This window comes from Pelmatolapia mariae, linkage group LG10_11 (assembly GCF_036321145.2).
Source record: "Pelmatolapia mariae isolate MD_Pm_ZW linkage group LG10_11, Pm_UMD_F_2, whole genome shotgun sequence".
NCBI classification, from domain to species: Eukaryota; Metazoa; Chordata; class Actinopteri; order Cichliformes; family Cichlidae; genus Pelmatolapia; species Pelmatolapia mariae.
This window is the reverse complement of record NC_086236.1, coordinates 23,461,393-23,481,895: the sequence shown is the minus strand read 5'-3', so window position 1 is coordinate 23,481,895 and position 20,503 is coordinate 23,461,393. Positions and strand designations below refer to the sequence as shown.

The following is a 20,503-nucleotide window of genomic DNA, read 5'->3' as shown; positions in this document are numbered from 1 at the left end:
TTTTTTGCTGATTTCCTGTGTTTGTGTGGAATTGTGCATTATAGCCAAATCCAGAGGACATTGATCCAGACCTTTAGTGGTTTGTCAGATGCTATGTTGCTACATCTTTGTTCCAAAGATGTAGCTCTTAAATTTTTTTCAGTTTCTTTGTGCACTCCATTGTCTGACCTTGGGGTGAATTTTCTGAGATGTCCACCCCCGGAAAGACTGGCAACTGTCCTGAATTGTTTCCACATGAGAATGAGCTTACTCACAGGAAAGTTCAAATTGTTTGGAAATTATCTTAAGACCCTTCCCAGCTTGATGGCCAGCAGCAGGTGTTTCTCTGAGATCATTACTAATGTATTTCTTCTTTTGGTTTTTTGGGTTAACAAACACCTGAATGCTCCTAACTGCAATATTAATTCCTAAAGATCTACTTTTTTTTTTTTCATCACCTGAATTTACGTAATAAAATTCCTGTTAAGAACCAGATGGTTTGTTAACAAGTCCTGTCACACAAGCTGAAAGAGGGTGTACTTTCTTTTTTCGCATGACTGTACGTACTGTTGGCAAGTGCTTCTTGAAAGGATACTACTGGGTTCCTCTCTATAATATTTTAAGACTTACCTTATCATGTAAAGGCCCCTGAGATACCTGGAGCTATATAAATAAAACAAAAATGAACTAAACCGAATAAAGGGAAAGCAAATGCAGGCTCTTTTTTAACCACTTAGATAAAACCTTCAGTATATTGTTTTATAAAGAAAAATGAAAAAACAATTGATGTGCACATTTTATGACATCGTAAAATGAGGATGTGATGTAATGTACACAAGCAATACTGTGTGGGTCCATTGCTGAAGCGATTATTAACTGCTACCACAACCAGAGTTGAAAAAAAATATGTGACTGTTTTTCATCTGAAGTCAAAGAAACTTTCTTTGTTTAGGTGCTTGAAACAGGGAAAAAATGCAATATAATACAACTGGTCTGAACCGTCCTTTAACTAACACCAAATTTACTTACAACACTAAAATTTATCTGTATAACCTTTTACACAACATTCAGATTGTCTGATTTATTCAAACAACTAACACAAAGACTGTATCGACAGAATGCGGCAGGATTCAGCCCAGTTCTTCATCCTCTCTGCTTGATATAAAACACAGGTGCCTGTTAGTGCTTCTATGCTTGTCTGTCACTTAGGACGGCTACATGTTGTAAAGCAGTTTTTAAAAAATCAAAAACAAAAAGTAACACAACAAGCTTCTTAAAATAAAGGATAGACAATCCCCTGAAATATCCTCCCCCTCCTAGAAAAATGAATGACCCCCAAATGCTGCTTTTAAGACAAATAACCAATGCATTTAAGCATGTGCAATATGGGCAAAGCCTTTAAAAGATGTTCCTTTGGAAATACATGTTCTGCTATACCAACACCGGTAGCATCAGCTCTGAGTTAGCTGTAAATCCCATTTTGTACCACGCTAACTTCATTGTGCTAACAGTGTCTGAGGTTAAGCACTACATATTCCCTCTGCTTAGTATGCGCCTGTTGAAATGGCTTTTCTAAGCACTGATAAACAATCATTTAGTTAGCGGTTTACTCTTTGCAATAAATAATTCTTACCCAGCGCACTGCTGAGAGAAAAACTGACTGGGTATCCATGCACATGCACTCAGTAAACCACCCATAATAATGTGGGAATATGATTGGTTGATCTGGATTTCGCAGGTTGAGTAGAGGGGCTGTATGGCAGGGATAATCTGTTCAAGCAGGAATAAATGATGCTCACTGACTGTGCCAGACAGGTAAAGGGTGACCAGATCCCAACAAATCAAATGTGGGTCAAGCTCGGTGTTTGTGTGGCACCAAGTGTGACATTTTAGCAATGCTGGGAGGCATTCAAATATTTAAATCCAACTTTCCAACTCTCTTGCTCAGTAAATGCAAGAAAAATAAAAGGAAGCTGAAGTTTGGGGCTAAAAATGCTATGCAGTACTATTTAAAGTGGGACAAATGTGCACCTGAGACAGGGATGAACCAGGATCAGAATTAATCAGCATCAGACCCAATGAAATAGTCATATAATATTTCCGGGGAGTGGCGTATATGTGTGTCTGCCATCACCGTGGTGCTCCACATTTATAGGTAATCTTAGATTAATCTATTCTCAATCCTAAATAACGTGACGGTTTGAAGGCTTTCTGAAACTCACCCTTATGTTAATAATTATGTGCCTCTGGTCTTTTAGCAATGGCTCAAAGCAATATAGCTATTACAATGTTATTCTAAAGATATAGATATATATTTCTGTGTATGTATTATCCATATGAGTGTTGGTTTTCCATTGTTCAGCTAAGTTAGATGAGACAAAAACCAAACAGCACACAGGCGTAGAGGGTTAAAGGCTGTTGGTGAACACTGATGATGATGGTTTTTTTGATGACAATTGATGGCAACAGATGAGTGTTACAGAAACAAAATATCCTTATTTGCTTGTCCTCCTGTGAGTAAAATGAGAAAATTGGTATCACTCTTTCATAAAGCTACTACCACCAAGTCAGTTAGCTGAACTTACCTGGCTTTTCCCAAATGTGAGTTTATTAGCACCTCAAAAGCTTTATCAATTCTGATGAACACATGTGAGTGTTTGTATCAAAGCACTCATCTAACTCTCAGCAAGAGAACAAGCAAACCGATTTCTCATTCCCAATACCTTTGAAAAACATATTGCAGGTAAGCAAAGCACTGGAGATATTATAGGCAATATTCATTTGATGTTCCAACTATGGTAAATTATTGTTTAGATTTCAAGAGAAAATCCACCTTAGAGTCAGATCTTAACTCCTAGGCTGTTGTTGTGACTTTGGAAACATGAAGGCAAAGTTGTGCAAGATCGTAAGTTAAAAAATATTTAATCGCAATAAATATATTTAATTGTAAAAGGGTGGATTTTTTCTGAGTGTAAAAGATCCACTTCTGTCAGGTATTGTTGGTTTTAAGGTTGTTGTTTATTTCTTTTTCTTTTGTTTTATTATTGTGTCAATGAATTAATTAACTGAGGAAAATAAGCTTTAAGTGGATGTGCCCAAACAAGCTTTGGGTGAATGTAAGATGACAAGTGACTCTATGCAAATCACAACAGAACTGAATGTGAATTTGTTGTACTGTACCTTGGCTTAACTGTGACAGCTCTGTATGCAATACAATAGCAGGGGATGTCGTGGATCAGGGAGTTTTAACGATGGCCCTCACATGGATAAGAAGCAGAAAGCTATACAATCCAGTGGCACACGTTGTTGCTCAACATGTAAGTCGTATTAGACTTAGAGCTTATTTTGAAAGAAGTGCATGTTATGTTATATGACAAAAGCCCAAAGAATACACTTTCACAAATATGAGACATACAAGTCTTATAAGACATGTAATGCATCTTTTTTAAAATTGCATTTTTCTATTTCTTTTCCTTATAAGGATGTAGGGTGAATGGGGAACATCCAAAGGGGAGCACGGAGCTGACTGGAGCCCCTGTACTCGATTGGACCTCAGAAAACCTAAAGACTCAGAAAGTCATACTCAACCGCTGCTCTCAGTAGAAAAATACAGCTGTGATGCTCTTGCTCGCCCTCAAATGATGTCCCCATTTTCAACCTCTAATTCATGCATACCAACTCTTGATCTCTTTACTATAGAAAAATAAAGTTTTGGATAAAAATCTGTCTCGTGCTGTCTGAAGTGGTGCATCACTAAAGTAGATCTTTGACCTCACTGCCTCCTATTGGGCAGAGGGAAGAAGAACAATGAAAACTCACCATTTCTTGCCCTAAAAACAATTCAAAGATTTAAAGATGCAGCAGTGGTGTATAAACACATGAACGGGGACATGGATAAGAAATTCTCAGTGCATTGTGGGAAGTCCGCCAACAGCCCAAACCTATAGCAGCATAACTGAGGGATGGTCCGGGATCATCTGATGAAGCAGTAACTATACGTTTCATCAAAGAGGACAGCTTTAAACCTAATCTTAAAAGGAGGGCGAGTCTGCCTGTTTCACAGGAGGGCTCTGCCTCTCATTCTACTATTAGAAACTCTAGGAGCCACAGGTAAGCCAGCAGCCTGAGACCAAAGTGCTCCACTGGGATAATATGACAGCAAAAGACATGATTGGGCCTGATTATTCAAGACTTAGAAGGATTTTAAATTCAGTTCTGGATTTAACAGAGAGCCAATGAAGAGAAGCCAATATGGGAGAAATATGCTCCCATTTTCTAGTCCCTGTCAGTACTCTCAATGCAGTGATCTGGATCAAGTGAAGGTTTATCAGGGGTCTTTTAGAAAAACCTAGTGTTACTGGAAGCCAAGGTAAAGCTATTTAGAGTAAGCATTTAGTTAAACACTGTGTTTCTGACATTTTCAGTGCCACCTATAATAACTTTAATTTTCAATCTTCAATTTTAAGTAAAGTGGAAGCAACAATATGTTTATATCCTTAAATTATCTTTTCATTTCTGCTTTAAGGGAACCTTTTTACATTCTGTGATTTTGACAGCTTTCTGGTTACAAAATGTGCTTTTAGCCTGTGGAGCACCATTAAATCTACTGCGTAATGGTTGCATAAAACTGGATTAAGTTTGAAAAATTGTATCACATTGAATTATGGGAAGTGTAGTATCTGGAGGTTTGTGGTTTAAAGGGTACAAACATTTTTAATTTTCTCTCCAGACATTTTTAAAGTTACAAAGTCAGATGGCAGAAATTTTAAATAATAAGATAAACATACATGACCAGATCCCTCAGAGCACTCAGGCTTCAGATGGTTCTATTTTTTGGTAACAGCAGAATAACATTTTAATAGCTTTGTTATATTCTCTATATTCTTTATTACTAATCCACACCTATTTATTGTGTTTCTTAGAGGTGAGAATCACAGACACCCCACAATGCAATATTATCACAATTCTGCACTCACAATACAATATTATTGGAGTTTTAACATTTTTCCAGTATGCAACAAAATTATATTTTATTTCAATGACATACATTGAGATTTATTAACTTTTTTCAACTGCAATTTATGCCCTTAAAGGACCTTGTTAGTATCTGTTTTACTGAATAAAATAAAGTTCCGTTATTTATTTCCTTCAACTAAGAATAATTATTATTTTTATTATTGTTGTTGTTGTTTAAACCAGTTTTAAAAAAAAAACTCTCGTTATCTTTTTATATATTAATTTTCCTTCTGTGTACGACTATAGTGGATTTTAAATCAAATGATCAAGATGTGATTGAAGTGCAGACTTTTAGCTTAAATTCAGTGGTTTTGCCAAAACAAAATGCATTGATTGTTTAGGAATAACAGCAATCTTTATACACACAGTTTTTACACAGTCTCCTGCTTTCAGAGGCTCAAAAGCAACCGGGTAGCTGAGGCTTAGTCCTTCTGTCAAATCATATAATTAAAAGTATGAACTTAATTCCAAGGAACTTTTAATACCAGATCCAAAGATGTACATATGTAAGTGAAGGAGGCCACTATTAGGCTGAGAAACCAAGATAAACCTATCACAGCATTTAAAGTAGCCAAAATCCACATTTTTTATATCCTTAAAACGAATGAATTCAACGGCAACAACACCAAAAAAGCCTGAAAGACCACACAAGACGACTAAATTACACGATACAGAGTAATTTCCTTGGTTAAGAAAAACAACATCTAGTCCATCCAGTCAAGAACACATGAACACATGTGCAATGTACATGTCTTTATTTACTTGTAAATGTACATATAAACGTAAATACAGAGGGTTAACAACAAGGCACAGCCACTGATTACACTTAGGAACGAGAAAGCCAGAGTGCCCGACTGCAAACTGCTGCTTGGTTAATATTTTCTGCTGAACATTTAAATGTATAATGTCACATGAATAGTAAATCACTGTGAGGAGATTTGCCAAAATGAGCCGTTTACATGTCTGATGTTAGTTCTACCAGCAGATGTCAGTAGTGACCTGCATGTGGAATTAAAAGCTCAAACCTCGGGTCAGATCAGAGCGCAGCAGCCTCTGCAGACTCAGGGAGGGGTGGAGAGGATACCGGCTGACAGACTTCTCTCCAAGTTAAAACAGGTTCGACACAGACTGTTTTAATGAGCGACTTCTGACCCCTTTAGTGTCAAACACGCATAGGTGCACTTGTGCCACTTCTATTATAGGCTGTTTCCTGTTTCGGATGCTACTGCTCCTTTTTTGAATGTGGAAACTGTTACTAACATTTAGGAGACGATTTATTATTATTGTTTATATATATAAAAACAATATTTGGTCGGGTAGTTTCACTACAAGCACTTTTAAGCAACTGTTTGCCGCAACAACAAAAAAGCAATTAAAAAAAACTTTAATTCCAAAGACCTCCAAGTTGTAACTCAAAATTAAAGTATCGTCACATCACATCATCTGATTCACTTCATAGTGAAGGGCGTCTTAATGTTTACCTTAAAAACCCAGAATCAAAAACGAAAAAAACTTGATAATAGATTTTTTTTTTTGTAATATGCAAAGTAAATTTGTCACTCAGTCACATTTTACACCGACTTTCGCTGAATTCGGTTAATTTTCTTTTGGGTTTATTCATAAGTTTAGATCGTCGGTCTTTCTGTTGGCTTCTTGAATGCACACTGATGTGTAGCTCCAAGCAGAGGATCACTTTTCAGATTCACCGCCAGAATCCACAGTGACTTTAAATATTCCATGAACTGGGAGTGTCCTGCAACTTGCCTCTCTCCATTCATTTCTGTGAACAGTGGAACTTCACATCGCGACACGGAGCGGAGTGAAAGGGGCGAAGCAGCGATGTAGGAACTTAATCACAATCCGTGAGGGCTTCGCTCAAACCTTTTATCATGTCATGCCCCACACCTTGCTACTACCTCCTCCTTTCTTTCAGTCTGCAGTGCATTTCTGTGCGCAAATGTCTACGCATATGCACGGCTCTGAAAGACAAAGAAAAAGAAATCAGTTGTGGCTTACTGACATCTGCAGCGTCTCGGCCCTGTGATTAAAGCCTAAACTGAAAGCAAAGCATAGTGACAGATTTCTACTCTCTAGGCGGCTTTTGTAGCTCCACATTGCGCAAAGAAAAGGCGATCACCAGGGGCGCACAGGTGGGTGCGCTCTCCAAAGGTGCCAACAGATCTGTGTGCGCAGCTCCACCGCTCAAACAGTGTAACAATTTGGACACAACTGGTCCATAAAACACACTGTTCGCCTAAAACTAACCATCGGCTTAGCTGCAATCCATCGTTCCGCTGTGTTTGATCAGTATAGGGAGGATGGATTTGTATGCACTGTAGTCTTGGGAGGAGAGGAGGGACATGGGCGGGGCTGAGGCGCCTCTCGTTTCCCCTCCATGCTTAGCGGGGCAGCAGGGCTGGAGAGACCTCCGGGGAGCACAGTCGCCAGTCCAGCACGGAGACCCGCCTGGCCAAAAAAACGCGCCTCACACTTGCCAGGATTGCCAGATATTCCTGAAATATATACCTGCTATTTATGGCATGTGGCTTGTAACTTTACTCCTGCTGTACTCTCTCCAAGAAGGTAAGAGAAAAAAAGAAATGCTTGGGATATTTCACACCCTTCATACTGAATGCTGGAGTTCTTCCTTCTTTCTTTTTTTTTAAGTTGGATGAAATGTACTGAAGAGGATTATGATGCATGTGATGGTTTGGATGATTTGTGGCGTTTGCTTTTTGGTGCATCATCGAATATTTTGTAATGAGTAATTTGTTGAAAAAACAAAAGATCGTTTAAATGAAAAATGCATAAAGCCTCCGCGCTGAGTAAGTAGAAAATGTGTGAAAGTAAAGGTGTGAAGTGCTTTTTTTTCACCTGGATGTGTAGTGGTTTTATGCAGCGGACCCTGATCTCGCAGATGGTGCTGATAGCACGGATTGTTTTCGCATTACCAACTCCAGTTATGAATATGTAAAATGGCTGAATAGGGAGAATGAGGTGCAAATATAGAGGGAGGGTTGAGACAGAAATGAAAACATGGAGCGGCCTGCAATTACATAAATTGATTGGCAATTTTCGAACACATTCCCCTCAAAATGTTGCCCTCTTGTAAAGTTTTTTTTTTTTTGAAAGGGGTTGGATGCGCGTGATTTTTGAAATCTTGACGCTTTCATTGTGTAGCATTTGCTAATTGCAGCTGTTTTGATGGGCTGTATTTGACTGCGGGCGCTCGCTTCCACAGAGATGCTCTCATTTTTTTTTATTTTTTTTTTTTAGGACGAGATTTTAAAGGGTATTAATTGATTTTCCTGTGTGATGACAAATTGTTCCCATTTTAAAATGGATGACAAATAAAAGGCCCATTCTCCTAGAATGGCCTTATTAGTTTAATAGGTCTCCACCCACATAAAGGCCATAATTAAGTGTATTCAGATTTTGTTCCCCCTTATTTAATTTATTTGGTCCTTTTGAAAATTCCCCTTTTTGTTTAATTCTGTCTGAAAATGTTAAAAAACGGAGTTGCATTTGTTTAAATAGATTCGGGGTTTTTTTTCTTTCTTCTTCAGTATATGCAGCAAATCCCTGACCCTGTTGCAAAGTTGATCTTCTGCTATTGCAGTGCATTATAATAATCCCGAACAAATCTGCGTCCAAAATACCAAAATTCAACACCATCTCTAGATGAGAGCATTTTATAGGCCTTTGTGTAGCCTATCTATTTAGAGACTTGTTTAAACATTGTTTTTCCTTATTAGCACTGGCCCTGAGAAGCTGTAAATTTATTTAGCAGAAAGTCCGGGATACGGTGGATTGACAGGAAGAAATAATATGGCCGTTCTCAGTGCAAACGATCTCAAGTAGGCCATTAGGTCCATTTGCCATTTTTAAGTTGTGATATTTTCTGTCTTTCTATTTTTTTAAATTAACTAATTAATTTATTGAGGGGTTTTTTTTAGTTATCCAATAATATGACTTAGCTATATGCGCTACATGATTTTTATTCAGATTTAATTTTGATTATTCATACAAATAAATTATTCAGTTTGAAAGCTGTCACTTCATTGCCTCGCTGGCTTCTGTGGAATCGTATTAATATATGCGCAAATTTATTTCACCAAATGAGAAACTCCAGGGGCGTGGGTGTAGATTATAGACTTGCCCGGTCATGTTCCTCGCTAATAGCGCACCTGGACCCCGCGGTAGTGTTCGCGCGTGTGCCAGCGCGTGCGCCCCGGGTTCTTGTTTGTGTGTTTGTGTTGGCGGGCGCGTGGAGGAGGGAAAGTGACTGGGACGTCCCTCTTGGTTTGGTTGTTAGCTTGTGTTTTGAATTTTCCTGAAACTCGAAGTTATTTCACTTATTTGTTTTAAATATAAGGTTCTTTACGACACAATTTATACACGAATAATGTTTTTAAAGGGTACTAAATCATGTCAGAGGGTTTAGGAGACAGGCAGGACGTAGGTAGGTTAAGTAATAAATCTTCAAAGAATAGCATATACATACATTACAATTAGCATTATTTACAATTAAACGAGGATTTATTTATAGCGCTAACTGGTGGTTTTAAAGTGAAATTAGGTATTTTCATTTTGCTGCTAATGAATTATAGCCACAGACCGTATTCAGTGTAACTGGGGATTAATTAGCAGGTTATAAAATCAAGTTTCATGTGTAAGGCCTACTGTAGGCCTGTTTTGAATTTTAATATGAAATCTAATTAATTAAATAAAATGGCAAATTTTATGTATAGCATGTGAATGATATATCCCAGATTTTAATTGGAGGTGTGTAAAGCGCTAAGGTGAACCTGCTCCCTGCGCTCTCCATTGCTCATCCCCCTTGCCAATAGAAATGTGAAAAAATCCCCCCTTTTCCCTTCCCAGCCCAATTCCCTGTGCTTCTTTGCAGGGCTACACAATTAAAGCTGCAATCTGAGCTTTATGCACCACTCAATGACAGAGATGTGTGGTCCACAGGGGTGCCAATCATCACTCAGGAAGGACCCAGGCCTCCATTTTATTTGCCCTTTTTTAACCAGATCAAGCCTGGCATTATTTAATTTCACATTTAAGAATGTAAAATTAAAACTTAAAGAGGTTAAAGGAAAAGTGAAGAGCTTTCCGAGTGACTTTGCCCTTTTGAACAGTAAAAATACCCAAATTCTGACTTATTTATTTCAAACTAAATGAAATGTTTCACAGCTGAAATATGAATATAGAAATTTCTAGGAAAAATATTTTTAAAAACTAAAAATACAATAGTTTAGTGATAACTCATCAGACTTTATTTAACAACACAAATGCCACGTATCATTGACGATTTAACAAAGAAAACATTTCTCCAGTCAAATTCATTGCCAAATGGTGGGGAAACTGTGCTGGTGTTCAGCAGCAAAAAAAGGGGCTTATTGCACTTCCCAGCTCACCAACAGGACGTCACAGCTCTGTCACTGTCATCCTGCTCTCCCATTCGCCCTGAAATCTATTATACATGCAAATAAGTTTATAAATAAGAAGTCATCAATTAAAACAGGAGAAAAAGGGTGCAAACAAATACCAATTACAGTAAGAAATTAGTTTTTGGTTTTTTTTGTTTTTTTGTTTCCAACAAGAACTCTGTGTAACAGCACCAAACACAGTGCCAAACAGATCCAGACCTCCTCCAAATTTTATTGGATGCCGGCGCTGCACATTTTTAGAAGGAGGGAGTGTTCAGCAAATGTCAAATCTCTGAAGCAAGTAGTTGTTTTTGTTGGATCTCCCTCTCTCTACCTCCATCTCTCTCTCTCTCCGTCTCTCCCTCCCTCCATCGCTTCCTCTCGCAGTAACTCCCCTCCCTCTCTTCTCCCTCATCACTAGGCAGAATTAAAGGTTGGGGGAGGGGCAGTTTATGCAGACTGTGCTGGGACTTGTGATCCACAGATTTGATATTCACATTAAGAGAGAAACTGGCTGCTTTGATGTGAGGGGGAGCAGGTCCCAGGGGACTGCTGAAGTAGCACACTTTTTTTTTTTTACTGACACAGCACACTCCGGGGGGGTTGGTGGTGGGGGTGGGTGCAGTGGGGAGCATATTGTTGGGGACAGGGAGTACAGAAAGACAGTGGGTGGGGAACAGCGATACCCCTTCGTTGATTAGATGTAACCTCAACAACCCCCCCCCCACACACACACACACACTTCTCCACCCACCAACCACCTACTTATGCCAGACCCTTGAGAATTATCTTTAAGCTTACACCTATCTTTATCCCCCCGTATCTCACCAATATTCAATTCACACCTCTTGTGCCAGTGTGTCTTCTTCCAGTGCATCCTGTGCCGCTTTGTGTTTCCACACACACTTGCACTCCCTTTGCCCCCTTATCAAAACACAACTCACAACTTTCTGTTGCAAAAACAGGATGAGTGATGGAGAGGTGGCAGGCAAGGAGTGTAGTCGGTGTAGTAGCCACAGTCTGCTTGGAAGTGAACCTGTTTCCAAAATAGCAAGAACTGGAGGAGAGGACGGGAGAGGGGTTTTGACATATGCCATGGCAAATGTAAATCCTGCTTTTGACCTTTACTGCACGTGCCATACCAGTTAATGAAAGATGAAAATGCTGTGAAAATTATTGTAGCACTGGGAAGGAATGGGAAGATGGAGATGGGTGAAAAAAGAGGGGGAGGAAGAGAAGCAACCTGTGGATGTAATATGTTGATGGTTGGTTGCAGGCACATCTGAATGGGACTTTAAGAGTTTCTTTTCCTCCTTCATTACAATATAGTTATGAACGTCAGATGTGTGTGTGCGTGTGTGCTTGTGTGTGCATGCACTCCTGTGCATACTCCCATCCCGTCCTGGAGAGGCGTAGATCAGCTGCATTATGCATGATGAAACCTTGCATAGGTTATGACTTCTGCCTCCTCGACATACATATTCATGCGTGACTCTCTGGCAGGATGTATAAAATAGTGGCTGTGACTCTGACAGCCTAAGCTTTAGCTCCAGCGGTGCCTTCGGTGCTCCAACACCTTCCAGTGAGGGCTGCTTTGCTCTCTGGTGCTGTGTCTGAACGAGCTTGATGAAGCCTCCTGGGTGCAGTTGAACTACAGCAGCAACAACACTGAAACCCCACAGCTTTGGTCAATACTGCTATTAGGGTAATGTCTGTAGACATACTGCTAGACTTAAATTCTTATTATGGTTGGAAATCACAACTCATGATTTCATGGTACAGCGCCCACAATAACAATGATATCACGATACAGTGATTTTGCAGAAAAATGGCTCCTAAAAAAGGCAAAAATCAGTTGCAAAGAAACAAATGTGACAAAGGGCGGGTCTAACTGTGAAGAAGAAACTCATACTACAGATAATCCTCCATCTTGAAACACAGTATGACCAAGATTTACAATTTTATTATTTTCTTTTCAATATGATCACCGATGCCCATAAAGTCAGCGGGAAAGTGTTTACAGAGGTCAGAGCAAAGCAGATTTAGAAACTAAATATCATGAGAAATAAACAACAGTTTTCTCCTGCATTTGTGCTGAACTTTAAGTTTATCTCAACTTTTTTTGGGGGGGGAATAAAAATAGGGGTGGGATGGCAATTTGGCAAACAGTTTTGCAGTTCGTGTGTCAGAACATGGTTGAGAACATGTTCTGACATGCCCCGTAGGAAGAAGATGTTTGGTGTTTGGGGGTTTATTTGGGCAAATAAACATTTGAAACCCTCACATTGAACCCTCAGAAAATATGCTTTTTTCTTTAATGGCACTTGGTGGAACTCTATGATATGAATATGTGATCAAATGAGGTTTTATTCAACAACTGTTTTTTTGTCCTCTAATTTGGAGTAAGCACAATGGGCATTTAGAGGTGGGAATCACCAGACACCCCATGATGTGATATTATCTAAATACGTTACTCAAAATATGACATTAATGCGATTTTTAACAATTTGTGATGAGTATTGCAATAGCATATACTGAGATTTTTTAAAATCTTTTTCAGCTCCAAATTATGTTCTCAAAGTTAAACTTTGTCAGTATCCAATTTACAATCAAAACTGCTCCCAACAAACATAGATGTTTACATCAGCAGTGTAACTTGCACTATTTTATCAACCGATTCACACTACAACCTGGGTTTGCCTCTTATCTGTATTTAATTTTATTTAATTTTAATTACTGTACAGTAGAGCAGGACGATATGACCAAAAATATTTATCATGGTATACATTTGAAAATTTGCGATAACGATATAACTGACGATATAATTGACACTAGACAAAATACTTTACAACTCCACAACTTTCAAAAAACAACATCAATGTATTTTCACTTAAACAATCAGCTGTTTTTTATCTGCATAAAAGTTATATAAAAATTTAACAGTGCAAATGCAAATTCCTTGCTGACAGTTTAACCAAAAGGCATTTCCAGTGGAAATTGGCCGACATATGCTCAGCATAACCATGTATAACATCCACAAAACTTAAAAAGAGGTTATACACACACACAATACGGTAATATTATGTTGAAGCACAGTACATATCACTCCGCGAGGCTCCTGCCTACGGTAACCGTAATGCTCCAACAATCCATCAAGCGGTGCGGGTTCATAGCTTAGCAAAGTCGTACTAAAACATTTGACAGATTTTCGAGCGCTGTGTACCACATAAAATCGTTTCGAGGTCAGTAAACACAACTAGTATTCATACATAAGCCACACCAGATTATAAGGGGCACTGTCGATTTTCAGAAAAATCAAAGATTTTAAGTGTGCCGTATTTTCCAAAAAACACGGTAATAACGACGGCCCGCTAACATGCTCTAGCAAAAATAGTGCTTTGTTGTGTATCTGACGGACGTAAGTTAAACCAGTTCCACACCACTGAAGTTGCAGCATTTTTACAAACCAATTCTGGTTCATCTGTTTCATTCAGCGTTCCGCTTTCGCCCTTCTCATTCTGCGTCGCCGCCATGCTTTTTCCGCCATGTGCGTATGAAAACAAAGGCACTGCGCATGCGCGTTTTACCCATAATCTATCGCGATATTTCATTTTCTTATCGTTGCCCAACATTATACCGGTATTACCGTGAAAGGTATGGTATGGCCCAGCCCTACTGTACAGTACTCTGTTTTTGGTAACTATTGTCCTTGATGTAAGTATGTAAAAAAACAGTATGTTTTCCTTTCTGTGTCCTGTGTCCTGTTTGTTTGTATATGTGTTTTTCTTGCTGCTGTTACAACCAAATTTCCCCTTGTGGGACAATCAAAGGATTATTCTATTCTATTCTATTCTATTCTATTCTATTCTATTCTAATATCCGTTTCAAGCTATGGGTGATGTAAGTTGTGTCACTTCAGTTATTCATTATTGATTGATTGATTGATTGATTGATGAACTTTAGTATAAATGTTGCAGTAAGACTGAGTCTGATATCAGTCTGTGATTGATTGTCAAGTTGACAATCATATTCAATCTATTTCTGATAATATAGCAATTAACTGATGGATCGTCAAAAAAATCACATAACTGTTGCTGTCTACGTAGACAGAAATTGATATTTAAATGTTACAACTGTTTTTATATGAATATAACCAGAGACTGATACCAAGTCAGCTTGCCAGACCAAGACAAGCTCTGGGCAATCACTTAGTCACCACAACTTAATTCTGGCATTTACACTGTAGATGTAAGGAGGTTGCTGTCCTGTCCTGTTTTTACTTGTCTGACTGAGCCGTTATGCTCCAGTGTTGGAAAGTATTTTCATTTGTTTAATAAAATATCAACATTTGTTGTCCCTGTATTAATATCATATCACCGCACACAATATTAACGCTATATAATTAGTTTGCACTGCACCAGTTTCAGTTAAGTTTGTCTTTATGAACATGTTGAATAGTTTAGTGTGGACTGTCTGCATTTGGCCAAGGTTAATCTTCACCTTCTGCATCATAGCATTTGTCACCTGGGAATAGCCATTACAAGCTATGCATAAACTCGTGTGTTTACAGTGTTGTTGGCATTTTGATGCTTGCTACACAAGCCTTGTATACTGGTACAGGTCATAAGTAACATTTCATCTGTCAGTTTTAAATTGAGTGGAAACTCTGCCAGTCTGGCACAAACCAGTGCCAGTTCAGCTTTGGAGTGCACCTGGTGGAGAGGGATGATAATGCTCTCCCTCACACACTTAACAAAATAGCAGTTTCTGGTATGTCAGTGAGTAAAACACTTTTTTTTTAACCGAGCTGTAATGTGTGGCTGTGCTTAGTTTGGAATCTTTTCCATTTAAACATATTTGCTCACTTCAGCAGCTGTTCATATTTGGAAAAGTGTGACAGACTATGGGATTTGGTTGTTTGCAGTTTCTAAATTTAGATTGTTCAGTGGGTCATTGTTGTTAGGGTAGACTGTTGCATTGTTTTTTGTTTTTTTATATTCAGTCACAGCTTTCAAGTGCCAGCACCACCATGGCAACCCGCTTCCTCCACCCCCCAGTGTGACTGAGCACTGAGAGCTACTTTGGGATGTGTATGTGAATGTATTTATGTGTTTGCATGTCTGTTTATGTCAGCTGAGTGCACGTGCAGTTTGCCTGGCTTTGACCAGTTCAGGAGTGGAAGGACTTTACTCTGATCCCCTCGTATTCCACTTCCCACTCCATCAGTCCCAGTGCTCCCAAGCCCCGCCTGGTGCCAACGCCCCCAGGCCATATAATCTACTGTATGAGAGGTTCTCCTGATGCCCAGCCCCCCAAGCTCAGGGTGACCCCCTCACTCTAGTACTTTAGTGCTGTCCCCCCATTGGGAGATTATAGATATTGCAATCTTTAATATGGGCTTTATGCTCAGGGGCCATTACCAGTAATCTGCAGAGGGGAGGGAGTCTGACCTGGTTTTTGCAGCCCACCACTGGACTGCCAGACACATTTTCATATACCATCTGTAACATGCTGCCCAGATTTATCAATCCCTACATCAGGGACAGTGGCACTTCTTTAAAAGGAAGCTGGAATTATTGACTAACCCCACTAAATGGATAAGATAGCTACATTTTTCTTCGATCTGGTACATTGAGCTTAGTCCTACCATGATGATACTGTTGATGGTGTTGATTTTTTCTGCCAGACTTCACTCGTTAATGTTTGACCGTAAACATCACCCATAGCTTGAAGCCACCCTTCACTGACTACATGCCCAAAATCTCGAAAGGTTGGATGTTCCCAACTAAAAAAATGCATTGTATGATCACATGCAGATTTTTTTCACTCAAGATTTAATGTGATAAGTTTATATCATGTCTTTGATTATAAGATAAGTTTGATAAGTTGAAAATCACTGCAACAATATGAAAAAACTTAGAACCACTCTGGGTTTTATTAGGCTTATAGGACGGTTGCATTATTATTATTAAAAAATGATGTCACAGTAAGACTTCTATTTAGTTGATACAAAACAATTACCATTATAATTAGATCATTAACGATGGCAAATAATGAAATATTTTGTGTATTAAAACATCTGAAGATTGTTGGCTGTGATCATTGTTGTTTGTTATCATCTTCCTATAAACTTTTATACAGTAAAGTGCATTTGATGTCAAAAACACACTCAGGTGATCAAGATCAGGAGAGGAGAGGAGTCAGTACCATTATCCTTGTGTCGTTTTCCGGTTCTTAAAGCTGAAACAATGAGATGGCTAATAAGCAGCCTAATAGGATGAACATTTTTTTGTGATTAATCCAGCAAAAATTACAAAAAAAGGCAAAAATGAGGTAAAAAAAAAAAAAAAAAAAACCCAAACAAGCAGAAATGTCAAATATTCCCTCACTGACACCTCTAAGTATTTAATGCCTGCTTTTCTTTTCATGGGTTTTGAGGACTGTTAAAAAATGCGATTTGAAATTGTGACAAGTTTTTTCCCATTGTAAGATTTTGTTGACCAAAGTGATCAATAAAATAGTGACAAAAGTAAATGGAATAACTCTTAGTTGCAAGTCCTGTGCTTATATCACCGGATATGAGGTTTACTGTTATAGCTCTGATTTTGTTTTATTTATTCACATCAGAAATTTTGTGCTAAATTACTTAAAAAAAAGAAAGATATTTTCCAATCCATTTGAGCTCCAAGACGCTCAGCAGTTGTGTTTTTTTCCCCAAGCCAATTTTCTCGAAAGGCTTTGCAGATTGTCATCATATCTGTTATGTAACTGCATCAGAAAACATTTTGGGCCTATTGATATGCAACGAATGAGTGCATTAAATATATGGAAGAGATTAAATTACGAATAAATATGAAAGAAAAAAAGAGAATCCCATAAAAGTCAGTGATCTCACCTAAATAAATACATACATACATTTATTTGAATCAGTGAATGTGATTATAACAATGAGAAAGTTATTCATTTTGATCAGTTTTACTGATTAAATTCAGTCTTTAAAAGCAGTATTAGATATCAGGGCTAAGTTTAACCTGTTTTGATCGAAATCCTTGATATTTTAGTATCGTTTAGCACCTTTGGTGATGTTTTAAAGACTTTCTGTTCTGAGTATAGCTGTACAAGGGTGACCATTTGGTGGACAGTTTGTATTAGATGACATAATTTAGAATTAACATCCACATCTGTGCAGTGTCTCCCTTCCATTTTTTCTTCTAATCTTTCCTATACTGACCTCAAATTTGAGACGGGCCTGCCTCATTCCTTTTTTTCACTGTCCTCTCAGTGCTGGAGGTGTATGTGTTTAATCTGAGTGCCAATGAATACCATTCCTGTTTGTTTGTGTGTGTGTGTGTGTGTGTGTGTGTGTGTGTGTGTGTGTGTGTGTGTGTGTGTGTGTGTGTGTTAAATATGTAAGGAGATTAAATAGACTTAAATCTCTGCGTCTGGCATAGAAATTCCAATCACATAACCTATCTACATGCTCCCTTCCTCCCTTCCTCTCTCCCTCTCTTTCTCTTGCTTTCTGTTTGTCTTTATGTGTTTGTACATGAACTGTATGGAGGTAACAGACTCCTCCTCTCCCACCCCCCAGATCCACCTAAACCATCACAGACTTTGGCCCAAATCCCTTGCTTTCTGCATCATGTGACTGATGTTTGCAGCTGGACATTTGACACACATTTGTTATGATTATTTTGCCACAGATTTGAAGGACATTCCCTGTCTGTCCAACATTTTCACTTTACTGTGGTGCTTAATGCTTTAAATCAGTGTTGCTGAAATCTGATAAGTTTATTTTGACACTATTGTGTGTTTTCAGCGTGTAACAGGTGCTTGTTATTGACTCTTTACTTCCAACTCTGCCTGTTAAGTGATGATGTGTTGTATGTTTGCCCCTGCAGTACACAGTGAGGATGTGGGCTCTACCAGGCTGTACTTTGTGAATGCCTCCCTGCAAAGGGTAACCTACTCAAGCTCGGTGGGGGTGTCCCTGCCCTGTCCAGCAGGGGGCACCCCCAGTGCCATACTGCGCTGGTACCTGGCCACCGGCGACGACATCTACGACGTGCCCCACATCCGGCATGTGCACGCCAATGGCACGCTGCAACTGTACCCCTTTTCGCCCTCTGCCTACAACAGCTACATCCACGACAATGACTACTTCTGCACCGCGGAAAACCAGGCCGGCAAGATCCGCAGCCCCAACATTCGCATCAAAGCTGGTGAGTTGAATGGACAGCCAGGAAGGGAATAAACCCTAGGGTACAGAAAAGTGGGGTTATGGAGCGAAAGGTCAAAGCGAAACACAGCAAGAAGAGACTGTTGCTGAAGCATAAACTAGAGCAGATGTGATTGGCAGCTGCAAAAAGCCCAACCCACACACAGAATCACCTGCCCTGAAATAGCCTGTCTCGACCTGAACACAGATTGACCTAGAACACAGTCTACAGAGAGAACATCTGCATCACGTACTACATCAGGCCTTGGCCTTTGCTCACACCTATTTGACTGAGCTGCTGATGAACCACTGCACTTTACACCAACATAACCCCTTCATCTATGGCGTGGCACCATCTGGTAGAAAGAAATTCAAAACACAATCCTTACAGTACTTAGAGTGAAGTAGCAGCTCTACTGTGTGATATAACCACATCCGGTAAGGAGGAAAACTGTGACAAAAGGTTATATGAGCTAACTGGCTCATCCTCGTTGGCAGTCTTTCCATTTATCAAAGGTCAGCACAACAGAAGAAACAGGAGCTTGACAGCCACTTGAATTTTTCTCAAACAAGTGCCTTTAAATGCTTTGCAGGGTGTGAAAAGCAATTCACTGCATAAAAAAGAAAAGTGTGTACTTAAGTGTAGAGTACTAAAATTTAGGTTTATGCTAAGTTTTATGCTCTGTTGTGTATTGTTGTTGTTTCACTTATAGTAAAGGATACACACAAAGTATACACCACTAGACTCTCTACAGTCTATTTTTGTGAATTTTGACCGGAAGCTGCCTCTGTTGCCATCATATTCCCATTTCTGTCCTCCTTCTCCTCCCTGCTCCCTCGTTCTTCAAACTGTCCTCTTGTGCCAGACTAAATTTAGCCACAGCACACTTCTTTAATTATCTCTCATTAACAAACCTAATTGGTGCTTTCCATTGATTAGCGCATGTGAGGCTTTAATAGGCGAGACCTCATCTAAAGTAAAATAGTACATCAGGGGTTTTGGGAAGCTCCAGCTCTACAACGAGAAGAGAAACACGAAGAGGAAAATTACCCGGTAAACAGATACGTCAACATCAGCAGATACATACACTTACACTACATCTATCGCCCTGCCCTCCCCCTTTCCCATCATTCATTCAGGCCAGTGAGTCCCTCCCCCTTCCCGCCTGCCATCAACATCTGTTTTCATATTCTGCCTCCCAACACCGACCTAAACTAATACTCATATTCATTCTAATACTAATACTAGTGCCAAGTTGAGGATTTGAGCCAGGACCCTGAGCTGTATGCCAGCCGCTTGCTGCCTTCATTCCCACATGACCCAAAAGCCAGGCCTCAGGAGCCGAGGGATTAGCATGAACCAAACATCCTGCAGCCAATGGCTTCAGTCAAGCCTTGGTGCACAGGTTATACAGTCAGACAGGATGTGGGTGTTTTGTTTGGGATTTTATGGCCACAGTTTTGCGCTTGCACTGCCACTGAGCAGCTATTGACAGGAGTCAAATTTAATTCAGTGTTACTGCCTCGTGGCTTACAGCAAAGTGTAAAGAAATTCACAACAGAAGCGTTTCATTATACTGTTTTAAAAGAACTCAACAGAACGGGTTTATTTAATTTATTTATTTAAAGAAGATGTAAATTTTGGCAAGTGTTTTCTTCTTGCGGCAGGAATGTATGCATGCTGTCATCATGTCTGTTACCAGGAAAGGGATTCCAAACCAGTTTCTTAGCAACCTTCAGATACGTGCTAGCTTTCATGTGATTTCGCTAATGAGCTCCTGCTCATTCAACAGAGTGTAAAATATTGCATGAACCTGAATAAACCAAAGCACCATTAACCCTTCAGTGCAGC

General features: G+C 39.3%; 1 protein-coding gene across 3 annotated transcripts in view; it reads left to right on the top strand.

Moving 5' to 3' along the window:
* Positions 1-7,340: 7,340 nt before the first annotated feature.
* LOC134635779 (cell adhesion molecule DSCAML1-like) overlaps positions 7,341-20,503 on the top strand; it is a 52,035-nt gene continuing 38,872 nt past the window's right edge. Inside the window, exons 1-2 of one of the 3 annotated variants that reach the window (XM_063485324.1) lie at positions 7,341-7,578; positions 18,335-18,655. In XM_063485324.1, the coding sequence (XP_063341394.1) occupies positions 7,356-7,578; positions 18,335-18,655 (544 nt within the window). In that variant the 5' untranslated portion in view covers positions 7,341-7,355. The remainder of the gene's footprint in view (positions 7,579-18,334; positions 18,656-20,503) is intronic. The other 2 variants (XM_063485322.1, XM_063485323.1) reach the window with 2 other exon arrangements.